Source organism: Patagioenas fasciata, chromosome 1 (assembly GCF_037038585.1).
Source record: "Patagioenas fasciata isolate bPatFas1 chromosome 1, bPatFas1.hap1, whole genome shotgun sequence".
NCBI lineage: Eukaryota > Metazoa > Chordata > Aves > Columbiformes > Columbidae > Patagioenas > Patagioenas fasciata.
The window spans coordinates 85,509,836-85,529,247 of NC_092520.1; the positions used below are offsets into that span (position 1 = coordinate 85,509,836).

A 19,412-nucleotide genomic window follows, 5' to 3' on the forward strand; every position below is an offset into this window, starting at 1 on the left:
CAGCAGCTGGTACGGGCTAATAAAAGTTCATATTTTTTCTTTTTTTTTGCCTGCTATAAGCTCTCCACAGATTCTGGAGATTTTTGGTTGCAAGTTCAACAAAAGAGACCTGTTTTTGTGTCTTGAACATCTGCCTGAGACACACACAGCTCCTTCCCTTCCTGTGTTAAGTATCTGGCCTGCACAAATTTTTCTTCTACCTCCAAAGTCTCTCAGATAAACCAGCTATCCTTCCCATCCCAGCCACGGGCTTGCAGCTGGCCACACACTTACACGCCACAGCTCATGGGCAGAGGACTCGTACAAGACGCACTCCTAAAAGCACAGTCAAAGTAGCTGTGGACCAAGTTCCGGTGCGCAGAGCTGCAAGTGACTCGCAGCTCAGCATTTGGAGACGAGACCCCACCAAGCACAGGTGCAGCCAGCAGTGAGCTCGGACAGAGAGGCAGCTGCTTCTTCATCCCACCTGTGCCCTTGCCCACCACCACTCCCAAGCCTGGCATGATGCTGAAACTTCACCACAATAGGGCTGCTAGCCAAAAAAGCCACACCAAGGCACTGGGCATCATCACAGTCAGGAACGACCCAGGGGAATGGGACAGATACCAAGGCACCAGCCCAGCCAGGCAGGGTGAGGTCAGGGAGAAATAACAGAGAGCAGCAGTGTGGCTGGGCTGAGAGCATGGGCTCGGAAGCCACTGAATGGTAACTCGCTAGCTTGAATCCTCTCTGCCTCCTTTTCACCCAGGCCTTGTGGGAAGGAGACAATGGTGACCGTCCCTGCAGGCACTACAGCTCCACAGCAGCTCCTGCCCACTGCCTAAACAGCTGTGTCAGAGTACTGCTTGTTTCTCAAGTCTGCATCAAAATTGCTCCTGCCCACCCTGCGGCACCATGGAGGTTGTGGTATCTCCCCCCATCCAAACCCTTTTCACTTTTTTGCTTTTACTTGTTTAGGATTGATGCTGCACAGCTGATTCTGCCAAAATAAAGAGTACAAGAGCTGCCACCTCCTCAAGTGCCTTGAAACCTTTTCTCCTGCTCTGTCACTACCTGTTTAAGAAAAACCTCAAAGCTTGATTTCTCCCCTCAAATCACTTACTCTGAAAAAGAGCTCAGTGTTTTTGGGAGCACGGATAAAACACCACCGAGATAAAAGTCTGAAGATTCTGAAGTTAGACCTGTGCCTCTTCACTGTTATCTAACTAAGGGTACAGACACACAAACAACTCATTGCAGAGATATAGGGGAGTACAAATTTGCAGTGACTCATGCACTCCAAAGTTACTACCACGTGCTCATTTCTACCCCACAGCAAAACATGTTTATTTACCCACCAACATCAGATGAGAAGCACAAACCAGTATCTCAGATCACACAGCATTCCTGCAGCTTCACCACTTAAATTACGGCACAGAAACCTTCTCCTCTGCCCGTGTTTCAAGAGTTATTAAGACAAGGGATAATTCCGACAATAATGTGGAAAATACTGCAGTCCTGCCAGTGGTGATGTTATGTTACTGGGATGCTGCTTTCTCTAACCTGCAAATTCTTTGCTCTCCTTAATTTCTTCAAAAAGCAAAGGAGCAGCCCATGTGCTTCTCATAGCCAGCAACAAGGAAGCCAGGACTCTGACACAATTGCCAGTCAGGTACACGAGGTCCCCAGATCCCCCACTGAACCAATCCAGTTGTGTAACTCCCCTCTTCAGTATGACCAAGTGTCTTCCAATAGAACTACAAAGACGAAATTTCCACCAGTTGCTTAGAAGCCGCATGGGGAAAGTTTCCAAAAACAGACAAGTCTTCAGTCACTACGACAAGAATTCCTTTCACTCATCACCAGCTGCCCAGCCCAAGTCTAACATCCAGGCTCTCTCTTTAGTCAATTTAGAGAAGCATGCACTTAATTTAAACCAAGACGGGTCGCTCTCCAGATTTGTCCCTCTCTGTCCTTAGATGGCAGAATCACCTCAACATACACCTTAGGCAACATGCGTGGTGTTGGATGAGTGGGAGGCTGCTCGTACAATCTTCTAAAAATCTTTTCCCCCCATCCTTAGTAAAAGAGCATGAACTAGCCTCAACAATTTCGTGTCATCCTCGGGGAACTGAACTCTGAAGGCAAACAATGGAGTTGCAGACTTTGTACGTGGGCTAATCCTTTCTCATAAATCAATCACAAGGCCACGGTCCCACATTATCCTGAAGAGCTGCACCCATTTTTTTTGCCACTTCACTCAGCACCTGCAACTGAGTCTGAGATGTCTTAAATTCTTCCTCCTACTACATCTCCCAGGCCAGGTATAACTCCTTCTTCTCAATGACGTAGCTCAGGAGAAGATGAGAAGAGGTGTATCAAGATACAGAAAGACTTATTTTTGAAGCAACTGAAGTAAATTGAAGACTGATGAAAAAGGACAAGCCTTGATACACATTTCCCCATGGCAGAAGGCATTATTTACCTCATTCCTAGCTTCAGTGAGATTAGCACTTGCACTGCGTGCCTAAATTCATGTAAGAGTGCCTGGGGAACACTTCTTATTCCTGGTCATCAGAGACATCACGTCCTCAGAGCGGTACTCAATCTTGGCCACCACAGGGTATGTATCGGTATCATCACAGGGCTGTATCGCCTGGTAAAAAGGGGAGAAACTCTTCAGCTCTTCCCTCAAACCACAGGACACAACAATTCAAAGCTCCCAGAGCAGAAAGTCTGAAATCAACACTGCTCCAAACTCATTCATTTCACACATAAACAGAGAAAATACACATGCTAACAAAGCTGACTCCCTCCAGGCTTTGCTGCTGCCAAAAAAGAGCCACTCAATCTAATGAGTCAATTAAAAATTCATAACTGGATGAAAGAAAAAAAAAACCCAACAAGTTTGGTTCTGTTTCTGAAAAAATGAGAACAATAACTCTCATTTATCTCTCATGTACCTCTTCTTGCACGTTGTCTGCAGCAACAAAGCTGGCCTGAAAATGTACAACCTGCAGCTGAGAGCTAAAATAATAGGAAAAAAGAAAGGGCACATGCTCTGCCCAGCACAGCTTCAGGGTCCCACAGGGCTGAAGGCTGCACCGGTTCACGTGAACAGGAGCCAGAGGGGAGGCCTTTCATAAGGGCTTGTTGTCTACAAGGCAGCACTCTGGAAAATTCAGTTTCTGTCACGGTTTGGTTAAACCACAGTACACACCTATGCAGATACACATTTTCAAAACACAAGCAATCCTAAGTCCCTTCTGAAGTGAATTTTCAGAAATGAATTACGTTAAACCAAATTACAGCCCCAAATTCTGAGCGCAATCATCCATGAAGGGGCATAATGTGATTTAACTAATCCACTAAAAGTTACTTCAGATCAATTTACTTGAGCATCCTGGATGCACATAAGCCCCGAAGCCAATGTCCTCAAAGCACTATTCATGGGTGTCTAAGGAGTCCCCAGTCCTCTCTGCCTTGTACCAGGGGTGAAGGTGGGACAGGGCAGAAGCATCTCATCCGGCAAGCTGTAGGCTGGCCACTGAAGAAGCTGCTGAGCCACAGTTAAAATGTGAGGGTACAGGCTTCCCAGCGCCTGGGGGAGCAGCAGAGGAGTTCCCCGCTGCCCAGACATCAGGCACACTGGCTCTGCTTGTCTGCATCCCCATCCTGTGCTGCATCCCGCGCCAGCAGTGAGCACAGGTACCCTCATTCACAAGGGGTGCAGCCCCCAGCAGAGGAACCCAGCTGCAAAACCACCTTGCACCCAGGCCCCTTTTTTGCCTTTTCCCCCCCTAAAGGGTTTTGTCTTTTTCAATGAGTTTCACTCCCTGAGGTGACTTTGCAGTAGCAGCGCTGACTCAGACTTGTTTAAACGAAACGGAGAACTGCAGACCTAGACACCTGAAGCAAATCACGGAACTACAAAAAGCAAAACAGCAAAAGAGTGTTCAGGCATCTACCTCCCAACTCACCGACATCAGACGGGAAAGCAGGTAACTGAATACGTGCCTGTACCCGGGCTGTGGGGTTTGCCTGAGAGAACAGCTGGGCTGGCAGCTCCAAAGAGAAGGAGTCAATGGGCACACCAGCAGGAAGCACCTAACACAGCTCAAAGAAAGGCTATTGTGATTTAAATTCACACCTTGGCTCCTTTCACAACAGGTTTCCTGTGTCAACAGGGCCTGAACCAGCAACAGCTAGTTCCTCTGAATAATGCCAAAGTGGTTTCCAAACTAGAGACCTGCAGGCTCACGAATGTCTCCTAAGGAAAGCAAGCCTGCTCTCTGTGGGCTTAAATTTGCTAGAGGGGTGTCTCTGCTGTGGAAGAGCTCTTTTAGGAGTCCTTCAGCCTAAGAGTTTGATGGAAGCTATTTGGCTGCTGTTAGCCAAGTTAGAGATTTCAAACGCAAGCCCCTTTTGAGACACAGAAAGCATGCTGAAGCTTGAAAAGGTCAAATAAGCTAGTCAGAGAGGTGCTGTGGAAATACTCCAGATTTTAAAGATCCTGGTTTTGATTTTTCTAGCACAGAGAAAAAAAAAACACAACAACCAACCTCCAAACCAACTCACCCACACTCTTCTACAGACAGCTCAATTTGATCCGTGTGCTGGTTTTAGGATGCAATCAGCGCTGCCCTCTGTTAAGAGCCTGAAGACAACTGTCTCTCCCGTTCCCTTTACGTGTTGCTCGTTATCGCTCCTCTCTTCCCTGCTCTGCTATTTCACCACCTTTGGCACACAGCTCTCTCCTCTGCAGCTTTTGCCATCTGGAGCAGCCTCCCCACCCCTCTCTCTCTGTGTAGAACAGTTCCACATCCCTCTCGCTTTCAGCCACGGCTTCACATTCCTCTCTCTGGCTGTGCTGCCTGGTTTCTCTTCTTTATAAGGGTCTTATTACTAGAGAAAGCTTGATTTCTCCTACACTTCTATACTATGATTTCCTGTACTTCATGCCACCGTGCCACCTGCTTGCTGCTCCTGTTCTCCTCACCGGTGTTTTTTCTGATGGCTTATGTGGACTACATCACGTATGTGGGGTTCATACATTTCTGCTGCATGCCAGCTGGGAGATGCCCCATTACCCCAGCCGCACAATTAGCAGGACAGCTTACCCACAAGGTTCATCTTGGCGCTGTAACTCCCAAAGTACCTCTCGTCGGTGTTGGGCGTGTGGCACTCGTACTCCCCAGCGTCCCGGTCCTGCAGCTCAGTGATGTGCAGCAGGACAGCGTCCCCCTGCACCCGCTCCACGTAGATCCCCCGGCTGCGCACACGTTGGGTGTAGATGGCGTAGGGGAAGGAGGGGTCAACGGTGCTGACGATCTGCACCTCCCGCTCAGGGGCCGAGGGCAGGTAGATGGACCACTGGAAGTTCTGCTCCGCCGGACCCTGGTAGCCGCTCACCTTGCACCACAGTGTGATGTGGGACCCCTCCGTTCGGTACAGGGGTCCTTCCTGCACTGTCACTTGCCGCTGAGCCAAGGCCATGCCTGCAGGAGGAATCACAGAATCATTTTAGTTGGAAGACACCCTCAAGATCATCAAGTCCAACTATTACCCTAACACTGTCAATAAACCATGTCCTTAAGATCCTCATCTAAATGCCTTTTAAACCCCTCCAGGGATGGTGACTCCACCACTTCCCTGGGCAGCCTGTTCCAGTGCTTGACAACCCTTTCCATTAAGAGATTTTTCCTAATATCCAATCTGAACCCTTCCTGGTGCAACTTGAGGCCATTTCCTCTCATCCTATCACTTGTGACTTGTGAGAAGAAACCAACACCCTCCTCATTGCAACCTCCTTTCAGGTAGTTGCAGAGAGCTCCCCTGCCTTCAAAAGGAGAGGGGCCCAGCACTACTCCTCAGCAGCAGCCCCCACGCCTCCCCTGGGATGTACCAGCGCTACCCCTTCCATGGCCACGCTCAGCAAGGCAAGCCCTCGCACCCCATTTCACAACTGGCACATTGGGGTCTGGCAGAACACCTCCCCCAGCCATGCTGCTGCTTTCTTGTTGACCCAAGTTAAGTGTTTTTTTTTTCCAAACATCGTGTGAAAAAAGTGCTGTTGAGATAACATAAACCTTTTCTTCGATAGTGATAAGAATCTAGGCACGAAAAGGTACTGCGCCGCGCGGCAACCAAGCAGAAACTCAAGCTGACAGGACTTTGTTTTCAGTATTATTTTCCAACCCCATCATCCTGCAACCCCTGGCACAGCTTGTTGCTGGAGGGCACCAGAAAGTGGCCCATGGTTGCTCTGCAGCACCCCAGTGCTGCTGGTGGGGCTCCCCGGATCAGGAGCAACTCCCTCTACTCCTGGCACAGCCCAACCAGGACCATCTTCCACCAGGAGAGAGGCCCACATGCAAGCCGGAGTCTATGCTCCATCTCCTCGGCTTTCCAGGCCACCCAACAGCAATGGTACGAACACTCATCCTCCATCAGCGATCCCACTGGAGGCTTTGGCGGGCACAAAATCCTGTGCTTTTTCCCCTAAACCTAGCATGGCTTCTCCAGTCTCTGTTACGCTTCTAAAGGCACACAGGGAAATACCACGTCTCGGGCACTACCTTCTCAAGTCTATTTGAAAGGAGTATATTTAGCAAGTAACAAAAACAATTAAAGTTAATGGAGGGAGTGGGCATATTACACCGAGACTCACTGCCCCTGGCTGCTGGAAATTGAGGCCCAGTGCTGTGCACTGTACACATGCAAACTCCTGCAGCACAAAACAAAGACAATCCCACAGCACGGCAACCGCGATCTGCTGTATTTTTACACAGATTATGGATGGCTGGCCCTTGGGCTCATGGCACATTACCAGCACAGCCCTCCGGGGGCTGGATAAATTACAGCAATCTATCTTGTTTGTTGCTACATCAAAGACTCGAGGTCTGGAGACCACGGTGGGTGTTCATCGGTTATTGAGTTACCAGCAGCATGTGCACATGGCGAGGCCAATCACCCCGGTTGCTGTGACTGCTTGCTTGCCATCATAAAACAGCAATAAGCCGACTTAAAGCAGGTCCTGCATGATCACGTTTGCAAATTTCATCCACTCATGTGCATGTTGGGGTTTCCCCCTCCCCTCTAATTTTTGATAACAATGTTCAAGTCCAGAGAATAATTTAACCTTTCAAAAACTACCAACCTGAAGGTGGAAGAGGTTGCCTGGCATCTGGGGATTACTGACTCAATCCCACCCTCTGGACATAAACGTCCAGATACAAAGTTTTTCTCCACAGCCAGCCTGGATCAGAGCCAGGATAGATGGTTCTTACCAGCTCAAAACAAATTGTGAAAAATGGGTTCAGCACATCCATCAGGCCATGCAGCTGAACAGATGGAGTGCAATTCGAACTATTAACTTGGGCTCAGCTCGCTGCTGCTCCAAATTATGTTTCTTTTTACTCTTTATGAAATAATGTGATTTAAGGGGAGGACAGGGAAAGCTAGCATATTCGAAACCAACAGGGAGAGGAACAAGAGAGGCAAACACTCCCCCACTGTTTGCTGTACCAATCTCTTAATCCTGGGGAAAGATACTGCTAGAGACAACTAACATCTGAGGTGCAGACAACCTCTTCTCTCACCCTGCAAAGGCTGAAGGACAAAGCAAATACTACAGCCTTTGAAGTGAACTGTTTTCAAAGAAGCAGGAAGGGCAAGATCTTTATTGCACACCTAAAGACAACTCATAATACAATTTTTGTATGCACATGTAGCCTCGCTAGAGCATACAGATACCCTACATGCAATGACACAATTAAAATTGCACCACAAGGCAAACATGCAGCGTTAGGAATTAAAACTTGCACACATAAAACTCATTCAGGTATTTCTCTGCTGAGTGCACAACCTTGTTTTGCAGGCTTTAAATGCAGTGCTGGGTTTGGTTTTTCTTTTGTTTGTTTCTTACACAGGAATTACTTGAGGAGCTTTCCAACTATCCAATTCAAAAACATTTTAAGAGAGACACATATTGGCCCTTCTAAAGCTCACTGGCAAGATCACATCCTCGGGCACCCACAATGCAGATCTCTGCACTCTGATGCTTGCAGCCTTTTGGTAGGTGTCAAATCCCACCACCCTCACAGCCAGCACTGATGTGGGCTTCCTTCCTCCCTTGCCAGTGGTTTTTGGGACCCTGCCTGTAAGAGACTCACTTTCTACACTCCTCTTCTCCTACTCCGTCTTCCACTGGATTGCTGCACCTTCCTGACCCCGGCAAAAGCGAGAAAGGTAAGAGCCAAAGAGCTCCTGGTTTCCCGTTCTGGCTCCAGCAGCCCAAGGAGTTGAGGGACAGAAGAAGCTGGTGCAGAAAAAGCCCTGCCCAGCTCCAGCATGGGCAGAAGACAGAACAGCTGGAGTTTTGCTACAGCTTGCAGCAAGTTGCTGTTCAGCCCCCGAGAGGTGAGACACCATGGCTCAGCAGTGGGTTGAGCAGGCTGGATCTCCAGAGGGACAGGGAACGGCAAATCCACAGAGCTCTTCCCCCTGCCTGGCCATGAGCTCCTGCTCCAACACCGATGGGCACAAATGCTGTTCAACACTTAAAAAAACCCCCCACAGCAGAAGCAGAGATACTTCTCCAGTAAATAATTTTAACTGAGAAAGGGAAGGAGAAAAAACAATCAGCCTGAGACAGACATCCACCACTCAGGTTTTCTCCCCAGTTAACTTTTCGCATGGTGAAGGGTGTTTCGGCAGTTTTCAGGCTCTGGGAATTGCAATATCCACGACCATGCAGAATCGAGAAAACAACTGCATTTCTTAGCGAGCGAACACTCCAATTAACAAAAATAATGAGCCTGAGATCCCATTTTAAACTCTTGTCTTTCCCTCTTGAAGTGAGAGAAATGCTCACTGGAGGAGGAGCTGTGTGCTCCACACCTCCCATAGGATGCCTAGGAGACTGTTATGGTGGCATTTGGCTGGTGCTTCACTGGCACAGCTGGCTTTTAATTGCAAATCCAATATAATTTACTGAAAATGTAAGGGCTGATACAGAGGAGGTAGCAAGCCAACAGCTACTTTAAAATTAGTAAGAAATGATAGGTTTGTGTTTTTTTTCCAAAAGGCAGCATGATAAGGAGGAAGCGTTCCCTGATCCTTATCCCCTACAGATGCGGATTATTGTCACGGCTTCCCATTGTCTTCTGAGTTTACAGCAAGCCAAACAACAGCCAGGCAGCTCTCATTGCTTCCGCTGGCTCATCCATCTCTCAGGCCCTGTTTGGGAGACAAGAGGTGGGTGGGGGCAAGAGAGGACGGTGCAGCTGGGTGATCAGACTCAAGGTCAGGCAGCAAGGAGATCATGTGGGACCCCAGCGCCTGCCCTATGCCAGCCTGCCCAGCAGGCTCCAGGGCCATAGCTAATGTCACACAGTTCTGAAAGGCAGGGGAAAAGCAAGGGAGAAATGTGATGTCAGTCACCCAGCCACTTGCATCTTCCTTATCATAGCAGAGCCAGGACTACATCGCCTCTCCATTCAGTCTATGGGCAAAAAAGGGGCACCGAGCACCCCTGCCAGCCAGTCATCTCACAGAATCACAGAATGTCAGGGATTGGAAGAGACCTCAAAAGATCATCTGGTCCAATCCCCCTGCTGGAGCAGGAACACCTAGATGAGGCTACACGGGAAGGTGTCCAGGCGGGTTTTGAATGTCTCCAGAGAAGGAGACTCCACAAACCCCCTGGGCAGCCTGTTCCAGTGTTCTCTCACCCTCACTGTGAAGAAGTTTCTTCTCAAATTTAAATGGAACCTCCTGTGTTCCAGTTTGTACCCATTGCCCCTTGTCCTACCATTGGTTGTCACCAAGAAGAGCCTGGCTCCATCCTCATGACACTCACCCTTTATATATTTACAAACATTAATGAGGTCACCCCTCAGTCTCCTCTTCTCCAAGCTAAAGAGACCCAGCTCCCTCAGCTTTTCCTCATAAGGGAGGTGCTCCACTCCCTTAATCATCTTTGTTGCCCTACACTGGACCCTCTCCAGCAGTTCCCTGTCCTTCTTGAACTGAGGGGCCCAGAACTGGACACAATATTCCACATGCAGTCTTATTCTCACCCAAAGCATTGCAGGTCAGCTTCTGAGTACACTTTGTCTTTGTAAAACCTGCACCCTCCCAGCAGCATCACCTGACTGTGGCAAGATCTGACCTTTCCATGGGGAGATGTGCAGAACTCAGGTTTTCCAGACACAACTGGCCATTTCAGGTGTCCGATTTCAAATACCTTGAAGATGTCCTGTTTTAGAACATGCCAAATACTCTCTCTTTGGGAAGGAGGCGGACCTTCAGGTTCCCTTCGGAAGAACAAGTGTGTGAAATTGTATCTGAGAACATTGATTCAAGGCTTATCACAAGGGATAGGTGAGTGTAATTAAAGAAATAAAGGATGGCTGTGTACACAGAAATTCTGCCACAGCACTGACACACCAAAAGAATAAATAAAAATTAAGGACAGAATGACGAGGAATCTCTTGCACAAACATTGTCCCCCATCTCTGAGAGTGCGGCTTATGCTGTGGCACCTTTGGGTGTGGTGCAGGCAAGCTGCATCAAGGTACCTCAATTATCAACAATCACTGACAGAAGACCTTTAACCTAAAAGAGAAACTTGAGTTCTTAGGAGGAATGCTATCCTGGGTCTCTGACCATTAGAGAGCAATTAAAAAAAACCCAAAAACCTCTTTATATTTTTCAGTATCTTCCAGAGGCATAGAGCTGACAGCGCTGAACACCAAATGGATTACATAGCTTGAGGGGATGTTTCTATCCCTGTAGCTTTACAGCAGTTTTCCTTCACTTAGAAGCTCTAAAGCATTATTTGTCAATAACTGATAATACTAATCCTAAAATTCCTTTAAAAATTACTTTGTGCCTTCGACTACATTTACCAAAAAGAAGACATTTCCAAAGAGATGCCTCTCCCTCCACTCCCTGTCCCTTGCGCAAATACAGAGGGCTTTTTTGTTGTTGCTATTTTTTGTTCAATTTATAGGTGCTCCTGACAAAGTGTCAGAGAAGATCAACGATGACAGACACTAGGGAATGGCTTCTATGTAAGAAATACTGGAGCAGGCAAGGACTCTGGCCTGGAAAAAAAGATGACCTTAAGAGGATCTGGTAAAGGTCTATACAAATACGCATGCCATGGAGAGGGTGATCAAGAAATGACCATTTACCATCTCTTTTAGTTTAAAAACCAAGGGCTGTCAACCAAAACTGGTCAGATCCAGTTTTATAACAAGTCAGGCAGTTCCTGCAGCTGCAGACAGCAGACCTGGGGATGTCCTTGCTGAGGGATGCTGTGGATATGGGAAGTTTACATGGGTCAAAATGTAGGTGGGACAAGTACTTGAAAGAGGACTACTAAATAGGTAGATCACATGAGGTTCCGGAGGCTGCCGAAACAAGCAACAATTGCACAAATGTCTCCCTACAGCTTTTTGAGACATGACACTAAAGGTCCTCTACCTAGCCTCAGTCTGAACTGGTACAGCTGTCCTCATGCCCCTTCACAACCTGTGTCATTACAGGCTAGGCTCTTCAGCCATTCGGGTCACATCCGGTCTGCAGACTGTGCATTGGCTATACTACAACAGAAACTACAACAAGCATCATTTAAGCTTTCTCTCTAGAAACACACGTCTATCACTGCTCTGAACATGGCAATGTGCACTTGCAGTCCAGAAAGTCAATCATGTCCTGTGCTGCATCAAAAGAAGCGTGAAGGGAAGTGATTCTCCCCCTCTACTGCACTCTCATGAGGCCCCGCCTGGAGTTCCATGTCCACCTCTGGGGCCCCCAATGTAAGAACAGGGACCTGTTGGAGCAAGTCCAGAACAGGGCCATGAAGATGACCAGAGAGCTGGAGCACCTCTCCTACGAAGATACGCTGAGTCGGGGTTGTTCAGCCTGGAGAAGGCTCTGGGAAGACTTTACAGCAGCCTTCCTAAAGGGGGTCTACAAGAAAGCTGGAGAAGGATTTTACAAGGGCATGTAGTGATAGGACAAGAGGTAATTGCTTTAAATTGAAAGAAAGAAGATTTAGATTAGATATAAGGAAGAAATTCTTCACCATTAGGGTGGTGAGACACTGGAACGGGTTTCCCAGAGAAGCTGTGGATGCCCCATCCCTGGAAGTATTCAAGGACAGGCTGGATGGGGCTTTGAGCAATCTGGTCTAGTGGAAGGTGTCCCTGCCCATGGCAGGGGGGTTGGAACTAGATGATCTTTAAGGTTCCTTCCATTCCAGACCATTCTGTTATTCTACAATGATGCTATGAACATGACCACCTGAACTGGTTTCCTCAAAATACCCTCAGAATTGAAGCAGGAGGCTGCGCCCATGTGCAGGGAAGGGAAAGAGAGTGTGCATAAATCCTTTTTGGCTATGACATATCAGCATCTGCAGCAGACCACAGGACCTGGCAGAAAGTCCCCAGTAACAAACACAATTCAGCCACAAATGCTGATGAGCAGTTATGCTAGAGCATCTACTTCCTAGCTCGAAAGATGCTCTGGGCACGCAAAACCCAAGCGCAGGTGCAAGCACCCAAGCTGTGGCAGCTCCTGCTTTCCTGTGGGTCTGGGGCTCACTGAGGCAGGAGCGGTGCAGGAGCCCACGCTCACCACCTGGCTGGCCCCTGCTCTCCAACACCGGGCACAGCATGGTTTGAAGCAAGATGAGTGCCAGCAGACTCTTCTTCCAGCTTTACTGGGTGCCTTCAGCCCAATGCCCCAGGAGGCAGCAGTCATACCCATGCCAGGCAAGGAAAGGATGCCATGCCCACAATAGGGAATTGGTATTTTCACTCAGTCCAAGGGCGCTATTACTTTATTAGCAGAACTGTTAATTTGTTACTTGGTGCCCATATGCTCATAGCCAGCCACAGAGAGAGGGCAGCATTCGGGGGAGATGCCACAGCCTGCAGGTCACGGCAGCAGGCTCAGGGACCAGCAGGGCAGGCAGAAACAGCCTTTGAGCTGCAGCAGTTGGTGCATTGGCCACTTTCACGAAGTAACAGGGTGCACACAGCTAATTGTGGCCTGGCAAGCAGGGCTCCCTCACAACTTGCTCCTCCTCAGTATTTCCATTTCTCTACCCCCAAACAGGAGCATCGTGCCCTGCACAGGCCTTTGCTTCCAGCAAGTTGCTCAGGGACAGTTCACGACCTCCAGCTCACATTCTGTCTTAATTGACATTAATTTTTCATTCTTCCTTAGGCATGATGCATTCCAGGGGATGGCCTTTCCTCTCTCACTTCTCTCCACAGGGGAGGATGCATATGGCTCTTTGCCAAGACCAGCCCCTTACTCAGCCCTGCTGTGGAGTCCAGAGAATAAGCAGGGACTGGTATCAACAAAACAGTGATTCATTTCAAGAAGGATCTTCCACGCTCCCCATTGTCCAGCCACTGAGAACACTTCCCCAAGCAGCTGTCTTATTTTTCATCGGCTGAAGACTAACATAATCTGTATGGGAGACCTTGCCCCAGCAGGCAACACCAAACAGAAACAATCTTCTATCAATGCACACCTGCTATTCTGTGAAGTCTCCTGTTACTGTGCACAAATAAAAATTATATTTGAGCTTAATTTTTGCATAAATGAGTCACAGCAGGGACAGTCTCTGTACACTGCAACCTGCTGCCAGATGAAAAAAAACCCACAATGCTATCAGAAGAAAACATGTGGTAACCCCCCTCTTATTACTGTAAAGCCTCATTCTGAGAAAATACAGTATTTTGCTTGATGTATTTTTTGTCATGCCAAGAGAGTTCACTGTACTGAAAGGCTGGTTGGAGCCACTTGTGGAACAACTCTGTCCCTATACTCCACCCTTTTGCTTTGATGTTTTAATCATGCTACCAAGGATGCCTGACCCCCTATCCTCCTCCTCCACTCCTGCCACCATCCCATCGCTCCCAGCACACGGATCGTCCTTCCTGAACCGACTCAAAAAGCTATTCATTCCTCATTCAGATTCCTCCCACTGCTGAGCCAACTAAGGACGGCTAAGTAGAGAGGTCAGCCAGGAACAATTTATACAATAATTGGTATGGAAATATCACAATCAGTGGGGAAATATCAAAGCACAGGGAAACTAGACAGGAGCCGCCAATGAAGCTCTTTGTTCTTCCAACACAACTGCTTTCAGTCATCTCTGCTGGCTGCTCCGTCTCACAGTGCTCACTTCCACAGCAGATGTTTACTGTCTTTTAAGAAAAATGTTTTCAACAAATATGAAAGAGGTGACATTTCTTTTAATCACCATAGATTGTTCTGGCCTGTGACTAGCTTCCCAAGTTCTGACTGCAAAAAAGGTCTTGTACCTCTGTTAGAATTATGCATCCAGTCAGACATCCAACCCCCTTGCCAAGATCAGAGCCACTTTTCATCCTTTGGTTCTTCTCAGATCTGGTCCTTATATTGACAGCCAACTTCCTCACTTTCCACAGTACGGCATTGGTATTGTACAGCTGCACGGTGCTAAATGTGATCTGCCCTTGTGATTTTTTTTTCTCTTTTTTTTTGAGCAAGCCTCATACTATATGGATGTCACATTCCTCTAACTTCTCCTTCTCTGTGTCTACAGTTACGTATGTTAAAATACTCTGGTTTTAACACGACCTTAGAATGGCATATTCTTGAGCCACAATTCATGCCTACTACAACCTTTAAAAAATGCTGAAAGGAGGAATAATTCGTTCTCTATGTTGGACACTGAGAAGGCAAGAAACAATATGCTTGGACTTGAATAGCAGAGATTCATAGAATCATAGAATCATTTTGGTTGGAAGATACCCTAAAGATCATCCTGTCCAACCACAACCTAACTCTGGTACTAAACCATGTCCCTAAGAACTTCATCTACACACCTTTTAAACACCTCCAGGGACAGTGACTCCAACACTTCCCTGGACAGCCTGTTCCAATGCCTGACAACGTGTTCCATGAGGAAATGTTTCCTAATATCCAATCTAAACCTTCCCTGGCACAGCTTGAGGCCATTTTTCCTTGTCCTATTGCTTGTTACTTGGGAGAAGAGACCAACACTCTCCATGCTACGACCTCCTTTCAGGTAGTTGTAGACAGTGGTAAGGTGTCCCCTCATCCTCTTTTTCTCCAGGCTAAACAGCCCCAGTTCTCTCAGCTGCTCCTCATCAGACTTGTGCTCCAGGCCCCTCACCAGCTTTGTTACCCTCCTCTGCACTTTCTCCAGCACCTCCATGTATTTCTTATAGTGAGGAGCCCAAAACTAAACACAGGATTCAAGGTGGGGCCTCACCAGTGCTGAGTACAGTGGCCTGGTCACCTCCCAAATCCTGCTGGCCACACTATTCCTGATACAAGCCAGGATGCTGTTGGCCTTTTTGACCACCTGGGCACACTGCTGGCTCATCTTCAGCTGGCTGTCAATCAACACCCCCAGGCCCCTCTCTTCCAGGGAGCTTTCCAGTCACTCTTCCCCGAGCCTGTAGCACTGCCTGGGGTTGTTGTGACCCAAGAGCAGGACCCGGCACTTGGCCTTGTTAAACCTCATACAGTTGGCCTCAGTTCGTCGATCCAGCTGGTCCAGATCCCTCTGTATGGCCTTCCTACCCTCCAGCAGATCAACACTCCCACCCAACTTGGTGTCATTTGCAAACTTACTGAGGTAAGTTCGGTCGGACATGGCGCTAAGTATATTTTTAACTTTCCAGATGCAAGGAAACTGAGGCACCAGAGAGACTGTTTTGTGAGACTGAAGCCTCTCGCACTACAGCTCTCTGCAACAGACATTTACCTTCATCAGAAATACCATAGGTAGAGACGAACCTGCCCTGGTGGACGCACAACACGAGATCCCACTGCCCTTAAAGTTCTATCATCCTCAACCATCCCATCAGAAAGTAGATTTAAAGCAACTTGACTGCACTAAAGTCTGAAACTAGTCTTTAATCTAGTATAGCCTTACTTTGAAAAGTCACGGGACCAAGCATCCAGAAGCCAGCCAGCCACACCTGTGGTCAGAGAAAAGAGCGACAGCCTGTATGAAAAAAAAGGAAAGAGGACAGCAGGGCAGCCCTCCTGCACACAGGTCCCTGAGCTTGGCAGCTCGTGGTGCTCAGCCTCCTTACTTCACACGGGCTTTGAAGAGGCTGGTGGATCAAGGTGCACCTGATGTAAAAGGTGAATAACAATCTGTGGTGATGTACAACGGAAAGACTGAGCTGAATATCGTGATGGTTCAGATTCATAAAGGTAAACAACTGCTGGGGGGAGCTCACATATCTTTGTGCGACACACCTACTGCAATAGTTTGACTATTTTCCTGCAAAGATGTTGAGAAAACAAGTCCCTTATAACCTGCAGTATTTGTATTCCCCTAAGGACATCCCAGTTTTGACTAATCCCATAGAAAGGCAGAGAGCTCCACTAGCACAATGGGCTTTTTTCTGTACTTAAGACAGAGACTGTCCCTTTAGTATCTTTAATCAACTATTTCTCTTCCTCCAAGGTCAGAACAGAGCCTTCCCAGCTCTTTTCCCACTCTCAGATCAGCTTGTTCTTCATATACCATACCATCATTACCCTTATTATGGGGAAAAAACAAACAAACAAAACAAAAAAAAACAACGCCAAAAAAAACACAAGCAGAAGCTCCCTGGCATATGATACTTATATTGGGAATATGCAGGCAGGAAGTGTTGGTTTGCCCACGCACTACATCTAACTTGCACTGTTCCTTGTGTCTTGTCCTCAGGAGTTTCTTCTCTCCTACAGCCCATTGAATACATGCCCTAGTGACTTATATATTTCACTACTGCTGGTTCCAGGTCTGGTTAAGCACTACAATACACAGCAGCATTTACAGTGGCCTGCTGGAATGCCCAAGGCAATGCCTACTTTTATATTTTCCAATGAAAAGCAGGGATAGCTTCATTATTGCCTTCCCAGCCTGAGCTTTGAAGCTGTAACCGCAGGTACTCACTGTAAGATTTAGTGTAGACCTGCACAAAAAAGAGAAGACTCCCAAGATTCCTATGTGTGCTTTTTCTTCTATTATTTTAGCTCTTAAAATACACGTAAGGACACACCATTTACCGTGGCATCTCTAGCACCGCTCCCAGACCTCTAAAAGATTCAGCATTGTCATGCTAGTACCAAAGCCATGAAACGTCAACACACATTTCAAACCGCTGCACTCTTAGCTGGTATGTGTTTCCAACCTATCAAGAGGAGGGGATGAAATGAAATTGTTTGAGCAACAAAGCCAGCCAGGAAATTTCTGACATAGTTCATTATGCCCTGCAGCCTCTGAATTTCTTTTTATTATCGTTCTTTAGTCTTCAGGTCCTACATGTTCAACAGCCAGGGTCACTCTTAGAATTGTCAAATGATATTCCCTCTGTGATCACTCACTCTCAGACAATAAGAAACTTCATTTTGTTTCACAGTCAATAATGTTTTAATGTCACTTTTTTTCATTTTCCTGCATGCTCTGCAATCCCTCCCAATATTAAACAGCTGAACATCTCTATTATTGCTGTAATTCACCTCACAACATCCCAGATGCTTTAAAATACTCTGCCAGGAGAGAGAAGCATAGTGTCTCAAATCTCACCTTCACATTATCCTTGCCAAAAGGAAACAACATTTACTACCCAGCCTTTCATTAAAGGAATTCCCTCTCTTTCATGAAGAGGTCTTTCAAAATACTTCTGATCCAGGGAGAGCTTGGTTCCTTACCTTCCCTCAAATATGCTCTTCCTGAAGAAAAGCAAAGCTTCTTACTGTCTTCATTTGAAACAAATGGAGGGAGGGAGCACACACAGGTGCCTCCCTTTACCTCCAAAGAGAAACTTCAGTGTTTTGGCCCATCTTTCCATACTCCTGGAAGTTGCTTATTTGGTTTCCTTCCCCTCCCCGTGCTCCAAGCGACTCCAGGTTTTCCCCATCTTTGGTAAGGATGACATTTGGGAATTCAGCACCCTGACTTTCTCTGGGACCTCTACTTGCATGCTTGTTCTTCTGGGCAGAGCCAGAGCACTTCCTTTCCAACCTCCACATTCACACCCTCAAGCAGCCATTTGTGAATTGCTTAACCTCAAATTGTCTGCTTTTTAAGGAGAGAAACTTAATAATCTGCAAGATATGGACAACTTCGAAGAGCTGATGACAAACTGCCCTGCTGCATACCCCTCCTTACCTCCCAAAACCCACTGTTCCTCCAGCACTCCAGCTGTGTCCTTTGGCATGGGCACTGCACCTGCTCCCGACCTCCCTTGGGGCACACAGTTCTGCAGAAGTGGCACTGTAAAAAGTTCTAAAGTGTAATATCTAGGAACGAATGCAGCCACCAGCCATCTCTCCTGCTTTCTTCTGACATGCTAAAGAAACATTTGTGCCCCTCAGCCACAGTTATTAGCATAAGAGAACATCCAATTTGCAAGGCAAAAGCTGCCATCTTGCACCTCTTCTTCAGCAGAAAGAGCTCCCAGGTAAACAGCAAATTAAGTTAGCCCCGAAGCCAAGTGTACTGGTTAAAAGCATGCATTTCTCTAAAACAATTCTCCCACCCCATCATAAAGGATCACAAGAATAAAAAGCATGGCCATACAACACCAGACAGTTTACATTTCCCTCCCAAATTCTTCTGGTTTCTCTTCACTAAGCACCAGCAAGAAGCTGTCCCTCAAAAACCTCTGTGATTCAGTTAGACACCATCCCTGAAAAAGAGACACAGATGCAGGGAGATTCTTCAGCTACCTGCTGCCTCTTTTTGCTAATTAAGATGTCAGAACTCTTCATCTCCTTACACTGTAATTTATTAGTTTGACAAGCTACAGAGACTATCAGCAGTTGTCACCAAATTACCAAGGTTCCCATTTCAAATGGGAGGACAGGTGCTTTCTGGTATTTGGAATATAAAACAAAACAAGAGAAAAAAAGATGCAGAAGCATCTATGTTACTATTACTTCCAGTCTGGGAGGGACAAAGTACAATCATTCCCTCTATGCACATTCATAACACAATACTATTACCAATGAGTAAGGAGGACAATCAGATGCGATTCTCCTCCCTGGGTAGGAACAACGCCATGCATTATGGGGACTGACCAGCTGGAAAACACCAGAAAAACACTTCTTTTTTTTTTTAAATGTGAGGGGTGACTGCACATGGGCACAGGTTGCCCAAGGATGTTATGGAGTCTCCATCCGTGGAAATATTCAAAAACTGTCTGGACATGATCCTGAGCAACCTGCTCTAGGTGTGCCTGCTTGAGCAGTGGGGTTGGACCAGGTGACCTCCAGAGGTCCCTTCCAACCTCAACTATTCTGTGAAGGACACTCCAACAGGACTGCATTCGTTGCTCTTATAGGCTCTTATTTACCTTAGCTCAGTGCCAAGCACCTACTCAGAACAG

At 47.2% G+C, this 19,412-nt stretch overlaps 1 protein-coding gene across 2 annotated transcripts in view; it reads right to left on the bottom strand.

Moving 5' to 3' along the window:
* IGSF3 (immunoglobulin superfamily member 3) overlaps positions 1 to 19,412 on the bottom strand; it is a 104,835-nt gene that overhangs the window by 68,839 nt on the left and 16,584 nt on the right. For both annotated transcript variants that reach the window (XM_065862702.2, XM_065862701.2), the window contains exon 2: positions 5,100 to 5,477. In XM_065862702.2, the coding sequence (XP_065718774.1) occupies positions 5,100 to 5,477 (378 nt within the window). The remainder of the gene's footprint in view (positions 1 to 5,099; positions 5,478 to 19,412) is intronic.